Source organism: Lampris incognitus, chromosome 14 (assembly GCF_029633865.1).
Source record: "Lampris incognitus isolate fLamInc1 chromosome 14, fLamInc1.hap2, whole genome shotgun sequence".
NCBI lineage: Eukaryota > Metazoa > Chordata > Actinopteri > Lampriformes > Lampridae > Lampris > Lampris incognitus.
In genome coordinates, this window is record NC_079224.1 from 40,473,051 (window position 1) to 40,489,260 (window position 16,210).

General features: G+C 46.2%; 1 protein-coding gene across 1 annotated transcript in view; it reads right to left on the minus strand.

Moving 5' to 3' along the window:
• The window catches only part of LOC130124454 (ephrin type-B receptor 1-like), a 239,729-nt gene that overhangs the window by 103,721 nt on the left and 119,798 nt on the right, over positions 1-16,210 (minus strand). Inside the window, 1 exon segment of the mRNA XM_056293908.1 lies at positions 10,986-11,667. Coding sequence (XP_056149883.1) covers positions 10,986-11,667 — 682 coding nt within the window.

A 16,210-nucleotide genomic window follows, 5' to 3' on the forward strand; every position in this document is an offset into this window, starting at 1 on the left:
ATATTCACAGAACGTTTTCTCCACCAGGCGTTGTCCGGAGAGGCAGCTGTGGCAGGGGGTCCTGAGCACGGGGGCTGACAACAAAGCCCGGATCAATAATTTGTCACAGAGATGTGACTGCCAGACTGAGCTCCAGAGGCTCTCCTTGACTACCTGTCAGTCTGAGAAGAGATGTTTCCTCTGGTTTCTTCTGCACCACATGCCCTGACCCCAAAAACCACAGACTGTATTTACTGTCAGCAAAAAGGTTCAATTACGCGTACACACAATGACATAGAGCAATAAGGATTATGGGAGCTGTCTAATTGCTGGATAATTACAGGATGTTCCACGCTGCATCCGAGGCGGTGTGAAGGTTGCGTTAGATATGACTTACCCAATTAGAGCGGGCTTTAAACTTGTTTTAGGATTACGGCCGGTGTCATAACGTAAATTATACGGACATTACTCCTTGTCTGTGCTAAATTGTGGACACTTAGGGTAACATCAAGTGAAAGTGTGACAAAGTTCTCTGGGCGCAAAGGAATAACAAGCGCAATTAGGTTGTAAAATTAACCACCTGTGGCGATGGCTACTGTGTGTGTGTGCGTGTGTGCGTCTGGGGTCTGTGTGCATTCGTGTAGGTTGTATCAGATCAAGATCTCACAGGCAGGCTTTCCCCCAAAATCCGGGGAATTTTAAGCTTCACGACGGTTTTCAAACACATACATCGTCCGTAGATACGTGGATTGCTAAAAATCAATGGAGCGTGCACGAGAAATGCGCTTTTGGCTTACAGGATTTGTGCACTGCAAAAAGCCAGGGGCTTCTCCCCACCAGCTCCATGTGGAACATGATATACTCACTAGTTTCCATCAAACCTTCTGCCCGAGCTGCAATTTGTGCACCGTTCTTCCAGATTGTGTGCTTTGCAACAAGCAATTGCCATGTGGCTTACAGGCTCAAGGAAATAAGTATATGAGACAAAGAAGCCGAGTCACATTCCTCCGGCCGATCAGCAGAAACAGCAACATGAATCTGGCTCGATAACAGTAAAACTGGGCCTCGTCCCAAACCCATCTGGCTGCACACCCTCCTCTGTCGCCGTTTCACCGACTAGTTTATAGTTCTCGTGAAACGCAAGGATGTGCCGGACCTACCATGATTGCAATTCAGTTCTAATTAGATCCAAAGTCTACAAGTTCCACAACATAACCTTGACTAATCCACATCTATCAGCATGCTGATAACCTCTAGGAAGGGATGAGACAATTTCCTGGAATTGAATTGTGGCCCTGGGCTGGCAAACCAAACAGCGCTGGCTGTTTTATTAGGACGGAGTGAATATTGATGGACACTGATGAGGGGAGAGGGGGAATGAATGACTGGGAAGAATTCAGGGAGAGACTTTGTACTTTCGAGACCATGAGGCGTTCTGTGGAGAGGCTCACCACGTCTCCTCATTACTGCCTGCCGGAAGAGCACTCCATCAGGGAGAGGGAGGAGGGGGATGGAAGGGAGAGAAATGCTGGTGGGGACGGGGGGGGGGGGGGGGAGGCAGAGAAGTGAAAGAAGACTGAGGACTGTCTGTGTGCTGTCAAAGTCAGTCTTTTGTCTTGAAAGTTGTTTCCGCCCCCTATGGAGCCAGCATGGGGGTAGAGAGAGGGATTTTGAGAAAACATCTTGATTGTGTTTTCATACGCAGGATCATAGAGCTAGATCTAAGAGCATAAAATGAGAGGTTTTGATTGATGGGGGTCAGGAGTAGGTTGAGAGGGTACACCGGAGACCCACGTCGGCTCCGCTTCGGTCAGGGGGGCTTTTGTGTATTTCCAACGAGGGTGACATAGGCAAATTGTGTGGAGCCTCAGCCATCTGCTTTGTCCAAGGGGTCCTTTGTTTGTCCCTGTCCTCCTGTCTCCCACAGTTTATTGTAGGAGAGGTGCAGAAAATCTGTCAAAAACCACGGAGAGCAGAACCGAGAGGAGAGAAAATAAAGTTGGGGATTTGAAAGGGATAAAGAGAGCAGCGGGGTCAAAGTGGAATCCTCGTGGAAAAGTCGATATGCAGCAATGTGAAAGAGGCCAGCGGTGGTCAACCCCCATCCAGAATGAAAAGAAATCAGGGTTAGGGAGTCAGACAAAGATTCAAACACTGAAAGGAAACACGGAGATAGTGGGGGAAAAAAATAAAATAACTGAAGCTGAGTACGTCGACATCCCTGAGGGATGATAACCGCTCCATGTGTGGCGGGCTTGTCCATTCTCAGTGAACGAATGCTCCGGATTCCCCCGGCATCATTAGAGGCCGACTGTTATTGCAGAGAGCCGAGTCCATCTGTGTTTGAGGTCATTACAAACACTCTGTTGTGGCCTAACCTTCTACGGGTCTTTGTTTGGGTCACACGCTTTCACCGCTGCACTCGGCCATTCTGCTATTCAACCCATTGTGTACCATGGAAACGAGAAATCTTTCACTCTCCGCACTCTTTCCCACCTTGTCTCTGTCTCTTCATCATGCCATCCCATTTGTGTCTGCGTCGTGGTGGTCCTCTTTAGGGCTAATGGGGAGAGGGACTACCTACCTGAAGCCCAATTAGGCTTGCCTAATTGGGCTTCAAGGTGACTTAGGACTTTGGTTTGTGTGTGTCTGTATGAGCGGCGAAATTAGCCGCAAGAGAAACAGCAAGAAAGAAAGGAATACAGAGGAGATACTGTTTGTGTGTTGTGTGTGCGCGCGTGAGTGCCAGAGGCTTGTTTGTGGGTTCGCAAGTGCACACTCATGCACACATCCAGTGTATGTGTGTGTGCATATGCACAGGTGCACGTGCATGGGTAAGTCGCCACAAATGAAGTAAATTCTGTGGAACAGAAACAGACAGGGCCAAATGGGCTGGAATTGGCTCTAATAGCTTATCGGGCCATTGTGGGTCCTTCCTGCCAGTTCTCATACACCATGCCAGATAAAGCACTTAAAGAGCTAATCAGTACCCACCTGAAGCCAAAAACCATAAACCCAAAGTTTAATGTAAACAGTATAAACACAATGTCATACTTCATTTGAGTTGAGGTTTAAAATTAAATTCTCGGAGGATAAAGGATGCGTTGCCGAATTGGGTTTCCGCTATCACGCATATATTCCGGTAGGTAGCTGAACCTTGCGCACCCCCAATTTAACAGGGATTTCACCTTGAACAGTTGTTTTCCTCATACATTTAAGCACAATTCAGTCCTTAATTTGAATTACAAAGAGATCCAATTAGGCCAACCTCACACTGGATAAAATACACAAATGTGTTGTCACTGACGGTGAACATCCGAGTTTGGAATTGATTGTTATGAGTGCAAATTATTGTTCAAAACATTGTTTATAGTAATTATTATGCACGTTGGCGAGACGAGTATGTGACTTTGGACTTCCGTCTAATTAGAAGTAAGCTCGCCACGGCAGCGCCAACGTCAGCATAATGCAGCCTCTCACAGCCTCATGGTGGGGTCCTCAGGGGTTAATGATGTAATTACATCTCACAGGTGTAGTCGATCAAAATAACACAGACAAATCCGAAATACTTAAACATCTTACTGGGAGAAGAAGCCGACAGATTTCAGATTTTTCCAACGCGCCGAGATGTGCTTTTATGGTGACTCTGTGGATGCATGAATAGAATATGTGACTCGGTGCAATTTTGTGTATGTGTGTGTTTGTGTGTGCGTGCGCTAGCGCTTCATGATGGTAGCCATTAGACACAAGTAAGGCAGCCATGATGAATCGACACTTAGCCCAGGGAAGCACACTTGCTCAATGGGCTGTGAATCTCCCGCCGACACTGTCAGGCTGCGGAATGTTAAATAAAGTTATTTGAATATTTGTAATATTAATGTGCCAATGTGTCAAAAGCCTGCTGGAGCCTAACAGCAAAGGAAAATAAGAGAAGATTAATATCGCCACGTATGCCCATATGGCTGCCCGAGAGTGGAATAGAACAAATAAATAAAAATGGAAAACTGGATGGATGGATGGGCTGAAACAGGTCCTTAAGTAAAGAGACGATGCAGTGCATCATGACATGTTTTATCCTCTCTACATGTCCACCTCTCTATTTCCCACCACTTGTTCAGTGGACCCCTCCAGCTGCCCCTCACCCATGTCCAGTGTCAACCTTCCCCATCCTTCATTTCTCTGTTTTCAATACCCTCCCCACCCCCCTCTTCTCCGCCGTCCACTCCTCGCTCCAAGTGGAGGTGATCCAGAGAAGCCATGTGCTTTGCATAGGAATGGCCCATCAGACAAAAGCTACAAGCCGAGCAATAAGCTTTCAACACGGTTAACCAATTACAAAAGAATAAAAACTATGGCAGAGGGCCTCATAAACTCAGACAGCTCGCTTTATAGACCCCGGGAATGCATAAATCTGCTCAGAGGAAACTCAGCTCCCCCCTACGTCGCAAGAGTGTCGAAAATTTGATTTGCACCTCAATGTGATTTATATAGTTTTGTTTACTGTGAAGCAAGTTATAAAAAAAATAAATGAAAATGAATGGTCTTAAGGTTTCTCAACTATGAATTTGAGAATAAAAACCCGAGGCATCAAACAAATTATCCTCCCAGGTGGTTTTAATCACTTCACTGCAACCTAAGAGAATATCACAAGGAACGTTAAAATGATCAATGATTATCACCCCGGACTGTTTCGAACACACGGCGACACTTGTCGAGCTCGACTAATTGCAGTGACTCTACAATCCGTCACTCAGTTGGAGATCGCAGAAACGGACACAAAAGACTTCGGTACCCGCACAAAATCGCCAGATCTCTTTAGCCACACGTGCTTAAGCACAACACACACAGAAAAACAAACACATACAAATTGTGTTGGTGGAAGTAGTGGGGTGCTATCTGGAGCACGGCTACTTGATATAACAGCCCGAAGATGAAATACATAGCAGGCCGCTTACCATGGCCAGGGGGGAGAGAGAGACCCTAATGGCTTGTGTGGGAGCTAGAGAGCTGGTAATGAGGGCGGTATTGCATGTTACTCTGCTCGCCTGACAGCAAGCTGCATGTACTCGCCATGCTACCTGTTGCTAATTAAAACATAGTATATGCTAAAGAGACAGGGACGTTACCACGTGGGCGCGAGCACACACACACACACACACACGCGCGCACACATGCAGAATGCAGAAACAACTCCTGGAATTGTTTCCACTGTAATTAGAAATGTAACTACCGAGCTTGTATGCACAAAAAAATGATCCAATATCTGTGTTAACTTGCCGGATAACCAAATTATAGCACATTAAGCATTCCATATTGAGCATGCATAGAGACATTTGGAGCATTAAGAGAGGGTCGCAATTTGTCCAAAAGGGACAAACAAATGAGGGATAGACCGCAACGGGATGTTTCAACAAATCAGGTGAAAAATGGACTGGCATATAGAACAACACGGAGACGTGGTCATTGGTTGAGAAGCAGGGACAATCGGGAGCTGGTCAATTAGGCACGCCTTTATTCAAATACCATTGACATTGGCAGAGACGGAGGAGCCTAGGCACACTAACTCATATGTCGATTTTACCCCAACAAGGGTAATACTGCAATTATTGAGACGTCCATTTGCAAGTTTTAAGGTCTTAATCAAACTTTTCAAAACATGATTAAGACCCCTGGATTTTTGTTAAGAACACTCCAGGGGTCAATTTTGGCCAATTTTGATGCATATGACGGTCTTACCATATTAGCACAAAAAACAAACTGTGTATATATTAAAGTAAGGGAAATTCACTGCCATTACACAGGTTAAAGAATAGAAATGTGTTGTTAATATGTTAATTAATATTCCCGTGGAGGATACAGTAATTATGCAAAGAATGATTTGGATGAGGCTATTAGAGTAATCACATTGCCAATATCCATGTACACGAAGTAATGAAAATATTGGCATAATCTGATTATTCCTAATAATCAGATGGTTTTTTCGTTTGCATGGAAACGTACTGACTGACCGAGTAGCAAGCTTTTAGATGTAATGTTGTTTTTGTTGTTTTTAAGGTCCGACATGGGGTGCAAGAGCCTTCCTCTCGTCCTCTGTCCTTCCTGCATCGAGTCCAAGACTTAAGGACTGATGACTTTAAGAGTTCGGCAGGCATAATGTGGTCAGTCATGTTAAAAGGCATGACAAACCACCACTGCCTCGATTTTAAACAAATTGTAATTGGTGGCACAGTGGTTAGCACGGTCACCTCACAGCAAGAAGGTTCTGGGTTCGAGCCCCGGGGTAGTCCAACTATGGGGGGGTCGTCCCAGGTCGTCCTCTGTGTGGAGTTTGCATGTTCGCCCCGTGTCTGCATGGGTTTCCTCCGGTGCTCCGGTTTCCTCCCACAGTCCAAAGACATGTAGGTCAGGTGAATCGGCCATACTAAATTGTCCCTAGGTATGAATGTGTGTGTGCGTTTGTGTGTGTCGGTCCTGTGTGATGGCCTGGCGGCCTGTCCAGGGTGTCTCCCGGCCTGCCGCCCAATGACTGCTGGGATAGGCTCCAGCATCCCCGCGACCCTGAGGGCAGGATAAGCGGTTCGGATAATGGATGGATGATATTGGTTGCTCGGTCATTCCCTTGCGACAATACTTTATGCACAAATGTTGCTTAAAATCTAGCTTAGTTATGGAATCCCCGTGTTACCTCCGGCTTAGTTGGGCGTCCCTACAGACACAATTGGCCGTGTCTGCAGGTGGGAAGTCAGATGCGGATATGTGCCCTGGTCGCTGCACTAGCGCCTCCTCTGGTCGGCCGGGGCTCCTGTTCGGCGGGGAGGGGGAGCTAGGGGGAATAGCGTGATCCTCCCACGCACTATGTCCCCCTGGCAAAACTCCTCACTGTCAGGTGAGAAGAAGTGGCTGGCGACTCCACATGTATCGGAGGAGACACGTGGTAGTCTGCAGCCCTCCCCGGATGGTCAGAGGGGGTGGAGCAGCGACCGAGACGGCTCGGAAGAGTGGGGTAATTGGACGGGTACAGTTGGGGAGGAAAAAGGGGGATCAATTAAAAACAAAAGAGAAATCTAGCTAAGACAGGGTACGAGAATGACACGAATTATGTAAACAGAAGCTCAACGCAGGAGTGGTTCGGCTGTCTTCCGTGATTTCCCGCTCAGTTATCGGCCTACACGGGGTCCTCCCCTCTCGCTGTATAACACTTCAATGAGGTAATGAGAATTATTTCAGCGCGATACCGCAAGCTCTCGAATGCTTTTTGTTCCTTTTACTTCATCTCTAATGGGCAATTACTTCAGACCCGATGCTGAAGCTAAGTTATTGCACCAAAGTCAAATTGATTGGCGGCTGGTAGTGCTCGGCTTCCACAAGCACTCTAAGGTTAGATTTCTCTGTTTAAATAATGGATTACAAGCCCATGAAAGGAGATTGCATGGAAAATAAAAGGTGGAGATTACTCTTATCAGAGGGCCTCCCTCTGGAGACAAAAAGGAGCGCACTCTCTACAGGGAAGCTAGTTAAATGAAACGTAGCGCTGGCTCTGGCCACAATTTAGCTCTTTTTTTTGTGTTCCATCTCTCTCTTCGCCGCTTTTGTTGAAACCCTATGCATGTATGACGGGCGTGCTTGTGTAATTTTCCCTCTGTACGCTTGCGTTTGTGTGTCTCGCAGTCTAAGATCAGCTTATATAAAGCTCGACGCGGTAGCCTTTGCAGCATCTCCTTCCAAACATGTGTCACATTAACATTTTTTTCATATCTGCTTGCAAGATCCGTTATCACCAGAGAGAGAGAGAGAGAGAGAGAGAGAGAGAGAGAGAGAGAGAGAGAGAGAGAGAGAGAGACAGAATGGCACAGGAGGAACTATTATTTCTGTGGGCACTTACAGAAGGAAGTCAGGGGTATAGTGGGAATTAGTGGAAATATATGTCTCCAACCAGGTTCAAAGACTCTTTGTACTGCACTGCCGACTGGGGGAAATAAGTGTGTGTGTCCACAGTGCTTAAGTTAGTGCTTAGACCCTCCCCCACTAACAAGCACCACAAATGACCTTCTACCAGTGTGCCAGGATATCTTAAGCTCCAATTACTTTGTTGGGAGTGTGTATAAGCTCGAGGTAAATAAGGGAGATATGATATGGGGGGGATGGGGGGTAGTGAAAGATAGATATATCAGGGCGAATGCATTGGTATGATGGTATAGACGTATGTACATACCATTCATATTTTACAAGATGACTGGATTGGCACACGGGTAATTAATCTGGCCTCCTTGTTAAGTGAAGTGTTTGGCGTGTCGGAGGTGGGAGCTCAATATGCTTACACAATGTTTACCACATCAGACATGTTGTGCGCAAACCGGGTTGGGTTGCCAGCCCCACTTTGGCATAACATCAACGGCAAATGCCGGAAAGCTTTATTCTTACGGCTTGACTCAGAATGTGTTTCATAATGGGCTTTGCCATAGCAACTGTGTATAACAAAAAGAGTGTTTCTTGCAAACAACAGGATTGTGTACTTCAACATCTGGTGTAGGGTTTAGTGCTGACAGAAGGAACGTTGGCTGGTAGGAAAAACTTGTTGGACACGAAGAAAACACATCCAGAATTCATGGACAACAGTGTCGCTACTGGGAGTTTGTTTGTTCATTTGTCCATTTCTATTTAATGCAGTGAGGCATTAAATGTCCAGCCGTCCATTATCTGAACCGCTTCTCCTGCTCTCAGGGTCGCGGGGACGCCGGAGCCTATCCCAGCGGTCACTGGGCGGCAGGCGGGGTGACACCCTGGACAGGCTGCCACGCCATCACAGGTCCCACACACACACACACACACATTCACATCTAGGGACAATTTAGTATGGCCGATTCACCTGACCTACATGTCTTTGGACTGTGGGAGGAGCCCGGAGCACCCGGAGGAAACCCACGCAGACACGGGGAGAACATGCAAACTCCACACAGAGGACAACCAGCCACGACTCCGCAAGGCTGGACTACCCTGGGGCTCGAACCCAGGACCTTCTTGCTGTGAGGCCAGCGCGCTAACCACTGCGCCACAAGAAATTAAATGTATAGGTCAAATATGATCTTTTTATCTACTCAAAGGACTCTTCTTTTTTTTTTAAGTATGATGTAGTCAAATGTCCCAATATCTGTCTTTCAAGCGATGGACCGGAGTTCAAGTGCGAGAGTCAGCGAGTATTTCAGCAGCATGACGCGTTGTACCAGTGCTCTGCAGCTGAATAGTACTAACAGTAACAGTAGTAGCAGCAGTAATAGTAGTAGTACTAGCAGTAATAACAATACCAGCAGCAGTAACAGTAGTAGTACTAACAGTAATAACAGTACCAGCAGCAGTAATAGTAGTAGTACTAACAATAATAACAGTACCAGCAGCAGTAATAGTAGTAGTACTAACAGTAATAACAGTACCAGCCGCAGTAATAGTAGTAGTACTAACAGTAATAACAATACCAGTAGCAGTAATAGTAGTAGTACTAACAGTAATAACAATATCAGCAGCAGTAATAGTAGTAGTACTAACAGTAATAACAGTACCAGCAGCAGTAATAGTAGTAGTACTAACTGTAATAACGGTACCAGCAGCAGTAATAGTAGTAGTACTAACAGTAATAACAATACCAGCAGCAGTAATAGTAGTAGTACTAACTGTAATAACAGTACCAGCAGCAGTAATAGCAGTAGTACTAACAGTAATAGCAGTAGCAGCAGCAGTAATAGCAGTAATAGCAGTAGTACTAACAGTAATAGCAGTAGCAGCAGTAGTATGAGTATTATTATCAAAAAGACTGACATGTATGACTGGAGCCACACATGCAGCCCCGCTGGCCTGAATTTGAATCCCACCAGTGCTTGCCTCCCCCATTCTCCTAATCTCCCTGTCAGCTCTCCCGCTGTCGTAATGAATAAAAATACCTAAGTGAGTGGACGGCCCACTCTTCCTTAAAAAGAAAGATCAGATGAAAAAGTAAAAAAAAAAAATCCATCCTCCTCTTTTAAGTCCGTGTTGATATATGCTCATGAAACTGACCAACTTCTGCATATAGTTGCTTGCTTTTGAAAGTCATCTTTCCTGAGCCAAGGACTGTGTGTGTGTGTGTGTGTGTGTGTGTGTGTGTAGGGCAGAGAGCAGTGCCAGTAGGATACAGTAGACACACACACTCTGCTTTGTAGATATGTGGCTCTCTCATATCTATTTATTGATCAGAGCAGATGTGCGTCAATCAATGTTATCTGGGCGCCACACACTCTCCAGCTCACCTCCAGAGGCGGGCCAACCAATACCACGCCATGTTGGGAGCCCCGAGCCAGTCATATTATCATCAGACACCTTGAGCAAATTTCCTTTGTATGTGTGCTTGTGTTTGGGTTTGTGTGTGTGTGTGTGTGTGTGTGTGTGTGCACTGGTTCAAGTGATGGGGTTTATAAGGTAAAGGTGCATTGGAGGGCAGAGCGAGAGAGTGAAGAGAGACAGTTTGAGCTAAAACTCAAATTAACCTCGATGTATATTTAGAAGTGTCATCCCTTCCTCAGCACCTAGCTCTCCACACACTTTATTACAACAGAATCGAACCTCGAGCCAACTACGAGGCAGCCTTTACAGGAGGCTGACAGCTTCTACAGATTAGCAAGCGATGCTAATGTGCCTCTCTTGTGTGCTGGAGGTCACCGTGATCAAGGCAGAAGTACAGCACGTTATGCCAACGCACACGAAAGACGATCAATCCGGCCCTTTCAATGACGCAGTAGATGTGTGATGTAAGGCAGGCTGTTGTCGTACTTTGGGAAGGCCTAAAATAGATCCATTTCAAGTCGCTTGTCTGGGAGTAAGCAATTTGATCTATCATGAGACTCCCATCACTTTAAAAGAGAGTGAATGATGAAACACAAAGCATAGAAGAGTTGCTTTTCATTTGCAGAGACAATACTCCAACCCTGAAACAAGAAGAGATTAATGACAAAAGTAATTAGGCTCCTCTACGTTCTTACCTCGGCAGACATTCCCATTGTCAGGCTCAAACCCAGCCTTGCATGTGCAGCTCCCAATAGGAACCATCCACTCTCCATCTCCGTTGCAATACAGCTTTATAGGGACATCTACTTCCTCCGAGTTGGGTATACAGATCCCTCTGGCGATGACCAGGGAGGTGCTCTCGGCACCTGTCATAGTTTCTGGGAAGATAGCAAAGTTTTGGACCACGCTGGGACACTTTTTATAGAAGACCCTGACTGACAGCAGAGACATACAGGCCCCATAGTCCTGGAAGGCCAAGTAGAAGCCGTTTTTAGAAAGCGGGCCGAAGCTCCGCACCTCTGTGTTGACCTTCATCAGGCGTCCTCCAAAGTCCACCTGGGAGAAACTTTCATCTGCTGCAATAGTGTCCACCTTAAGATAAGGCGCCTCCATCCAGAAGGCAGTGCCCTTTGTGGCAATTACAGCATCTGTCTCATAATAGTAGAGATTGAAGGTCTCCTTGCAGGAGCCAGGTACATTGGGGATGGAGCTGCAGTCACGCACAGTGAAACGCATCTCCACGTAGATACGTTGCGCTCCACGCCGATCGATGAAAGTGGTGAGCAGCCAGTTGTTTTGACTGGACTCGAAGACATTGCACACCTGGTAGGTCCTGATGGTGTTGAGGTTCTCATCGTAGCCACTCACCTCCTCCCACTGTGGAAAGACAGAATAGAAACAAAGAGAAGAAAGGGGAGAAAAAGAGAGAGGGGAAAGGTTTAATAGGTTTTGATTATTCATCACCTGGCGACGGTAATGTCTCATTTATGACTACTTTGGGAAAACATATCAGTGTGGATTTTACTATCGCTTTAACATCACTGAATTTTCTCCCTTTTCTCCATAAACCACAATTATATTTCCAGTTCACTTCGCAAATTAGTTCAAACGAATCAACCTGTCGGGCTTCGGGGCCACCACATGCAGCAAAGCAACGCATCTCCACCTTTATTTTCCAAAATATAAACACTTGTCCGAAGTCCATCGACAGCAAAACTACCACTTTGTTGCCCAACAAGTGTAATGTGTCTACTGTTTGTTGCATAAGCACAAACCCACACTCGTTGAGGACGTGCTGCGGTTTGCTATATTTCCCCAAGCATGGCTGGGCGCTGATTTGGCACATTAAAAGATAGGGTGTGTTACAAATTCAAGATTATGCACCACTGAATCACAGACTAAACGAGACAGCTGCGTGAGAGCCAAGTGCGAGGTTTGTGCGGGCCGATTTGAAGTGCATTAGTTTCACTTTGGAGGTTTGATCCCCAAGGCACGGCTGATGAGTACCAGCAACTTCCTGGTAGAACAGTGCCAACTTCTCTGCCATACCCAGTGCAGCTCATGATGCACGGCGTTAAAATAAGGCAGAGGTCATTAAATGTCAGAGAGAAAAATTAATCACCTAAATGTATAGAGCGGAACTCTCTGGATATGCATTTTAACTTGGTCTGCAAGTCACGACTATTTTCTTTTCTTTTTTTTGGGGGGGTGGTCCCTCTTTTTCTCCCCAATTGACAATGGTACTTCGCCAATTACCCCATTCTTCCAAGCCACCCCGACCGCTCCTCCAACCTCTCTCCCGATCCGGGGAGGGCTGCAGACTACCACATGCCTCCTCTGATTCATGTGGCGTCACCAGCCGTTTCTTTTCACCTGACAGCAAGGAGTTTCACCAGGGGGGCATAGCGTGTGGGAGGATCACGCTATTCCCCCCCCCCCGTTCCTCCTCCCCCCTGAACAGGCGCCCCAGCTGACCAGAGGAGGCGCTAGTGCAGCGACCAGGACACATACCCACATCCGGCTTCCCCCCCGCAGACACGGCCGATTGTGTCTGTAGGGACGCCCAGACCAAGCTGGAGGTGACACGGGGATTCGAAACTGTGATCCCTGTTTTGGTAGGCAACAGAATAGACCGCCGCGCCACTCAAATGTCCCCAACTCACAATTATTTTCAGTACAATCCATAAATGAAAATTTTCTTGCAATTATTTAGTCTAGAAAAGGTCAAAAATAATGACAAATGCCAATAACTACTTCCAACAGCCCAACGTAACATCTTAACACTTTATTTGCTTAGACAGACTAACAGCCAAAACCCTTAATGTATGTATTTCATAACTATATGAATCACAGAAAGGCAAGCAACTGTTGAGCTGTAACCAGAAAATGTTTAGTATTTTTACTTCACTCAGAAACAGAATCATGTTTATTGACCATGTAGGTTTGCACATGCATGGAATTTGACTCCGGTTTCGAGGCTCTCAGTGTGCTTAACATAGAATAACAACACTACAACAATCTGCAGATATATACACAAGGATTGACTTATACAGGCGAAATAAGAGGTGATAAAGTGCAGTGGTGCAGAGAATATATCAGAGATGCTGAAATAGATGTTAGCAGGTTACTTACATGCATGCCTGAGGTGGATGGACCAGTATACATACAGTACAGTATGTACAAAATGGCTGGATTTACTGACAGTGTTAAGCGTTCATTTGAATGACAGCCCGGGATAAACGACTAAAACAATAAATCAATAGCCAAAATTATAATCGATTAATTTTCTGATGACTGTCTAATCGATTAATCAATTAATTGTTTCAGCATTAATTTTAACGGTGTGTAGTACTAACTGATCAGGCTCGGTATGCCTAAAAGTTGCATGCTGGGGAATAAGCTTAATTCTCTTGACTGGCCAAGTCACAAGATTGAAGCAGGTAAATGACAAAAAGTGTTCTCAATTTGGTCAAAGTTATAAGATGGGCGTCCGGGTGGCGTGGCGGTCTATTCTGTTGCCTACCAACACGGGGCTCGCCAGTTCGAATCCCCATGTTACCTTCAGCTTAGTCGGGCGTCCCTACAAACACAATTGGCCGCGTGTGCGGACGGGAAGCCGGATGTGGATGTGTCCTCGTCACTGCACTAGCGCCTCCTCTGGTCGGTCAGGGCGCCTGTTCAGGGGGGAGGGGGAACTGGGGGGAATAGCGGGATCCTCCTACGCGCTACGTCCTCCTGGCGAAACTCCTCACTGTCAGGTGAAAAGAAGCGGCTGGTGACTCCACATGTATCAGAGGAGGCATGTGGTAGTCTGCAGCCCTCCCCGGATCGGCAGAGGGGGTGGAGCAGCGACTTGGACGGCTCGGAAGAGTGGGGTAATTGACTGGATACAATTGGGGGGGAAAAGGGGGGTGGGGGTCAAAAAAAAGAAGCTATAAGATAATATTGTAATTCTGAATAGCTTAATTTATAGGATGGATTTTGCATGGGGGACATGTAGTAAATTCAATCATTCACAGTAGAAGCTAAAGAAAAAAAGAAGAACAGAACATTTCATGCAACAATTTCAACAGTCACGTAACATTTGCATCGGCTCAAGGCAGTTGTTGTGGAGTAATGATAGCGACGTGAAACCATTTTGAAGTTTCTTCTTCAGATCACTGCACTAATATCAATCTTTTTGACTCGCTGCTCTACTTCTGCATATTCCGCCACCGATCCCCATGGCTGTGGGCGCACACAAGTTAATGAGGTCTATAAGGGCGCGGGTAGGCCTCCAGTCAATTCATGTTTCTTGGGTACATATATCTCTTCGGAGCTTCCTCCTTCTCCTGACCTTTATAGCCCGGGCCGCTCAATCAGGCCTAATGGAGAAGAGATGACCTCAGCCCCGCACAAAGGTCCAAGAAGCAGCAGAATGATGGAGAGAATTTGGATATGTTGTTAAATGAGCCCATAAAATGATGGTTCAGTGCTCGAAGTGATCTATGGGTTAACGTTTGAGCTATCGAATGTGGCGTTACAAGGGGGAAAAAAAATCAGAAGACACAAATATCTCGCCCAAGGAAAACTTGGGAGCGCCTGGAGGAAGAAAAAAAATGAGAAGGGCACGGTGGGGGTAGGGGGAATAAAAAGGGAGGGGATGCATTGAGAGCAGTGACACCGCTGACATGATAAACGAGTTTACAGGAATCTGAGGTGCAAATTAAAGCCTTTTTTCACCGACGCTCCCTCTGTGCCCACTCTGCTCCCCTCTCCTCCCTCTCTCTCCTGGTTTCCCTTCTCCTCTCCTCCCTCTCTCCCTCGTCTCTGCTCTGTAATGACCATTCATCAGCATTACAGGGACCTGTCCCTTTCAGCGCTGCCTGTTCATTAATACAGCCTGCCCAGGGCTCCTCTGCTCCCGTCTGCTCCAGTCTAGGAGGGGGTCCTCACAGCCCCTCGTCTAGCCAAATGACCGCCATCTTTCACACCAGCGAGGGGCCCTAGGCATCTCACAAAATGCCTGTCTGAAATCTGCCCAGAAATTCACCGGTTTTTACAATAATGGGCATCTTTTTTTTTCTTCCCCCAGCTTGGTATCTATTTTTCGCAACACTGATGCGTTAATAAACAGGACCATTACATTACGTTACATAATTTACTTGGCAGAGCGCTAACTTTGCTTTTAGATTAGCTCGAGACACTTCCCGAATTCATTTTCACTTGTTTCCTTTTAATTCTTTGTATTCCTCTGCTGTATACTGTGTGTGTGTGTGTCTGAGAGAGGGTGTTGTGTATAATTTGATGATTTTCTGGCCACATATTGATTCGCTGGCTGTTTTGCAAGTGAGGAGCTCGGGGCTAGAATCCACATTTCTGCCTCTGCAGGTACAAAATATTTGATTACCCTGTATATTAACATTGTTATCCACACTTGAGCATCTTTATTATTCCTCCCATACTCCATTAATTTGACTCGTGCCCGTAAGTGGGGGCTGTCAGCCGTGTACATGGCCTACATTTCACACTTCAAAATGGCTGTGAAGGTTTCTCGTGCCCATCCCCTCCGTCTTTTCTCATCTTTCCCAGAGATCATTAAACCCCTCTTGCGCTGCTCTTTGGAATCAATTCTCTGGATGGAAGAGAGAAAAGCGAAGGTGTCATCACCTGTCACCCTGCTGATAATGGAAGTCCCTGTTCCCCGAATTCATTTCCCCTCCGAAGAGTTTTGGGTTAAACAGCATTCTTTGTCCTGTGCTGCTGTATATTTAGTGCAGTACACGGACTACGGGCATCACTATAATGTTTTATTCATGTTATGCTCAAGGTAAACAAGGCATGGGGAGGAGAAAGGAAAACAAAGTGTTGGTTCTGAGGCTGTCCTCCAATTATTTTCTGAATTCTGTCTCCTATTCTGGGCCATCATACCAGAGCTCTC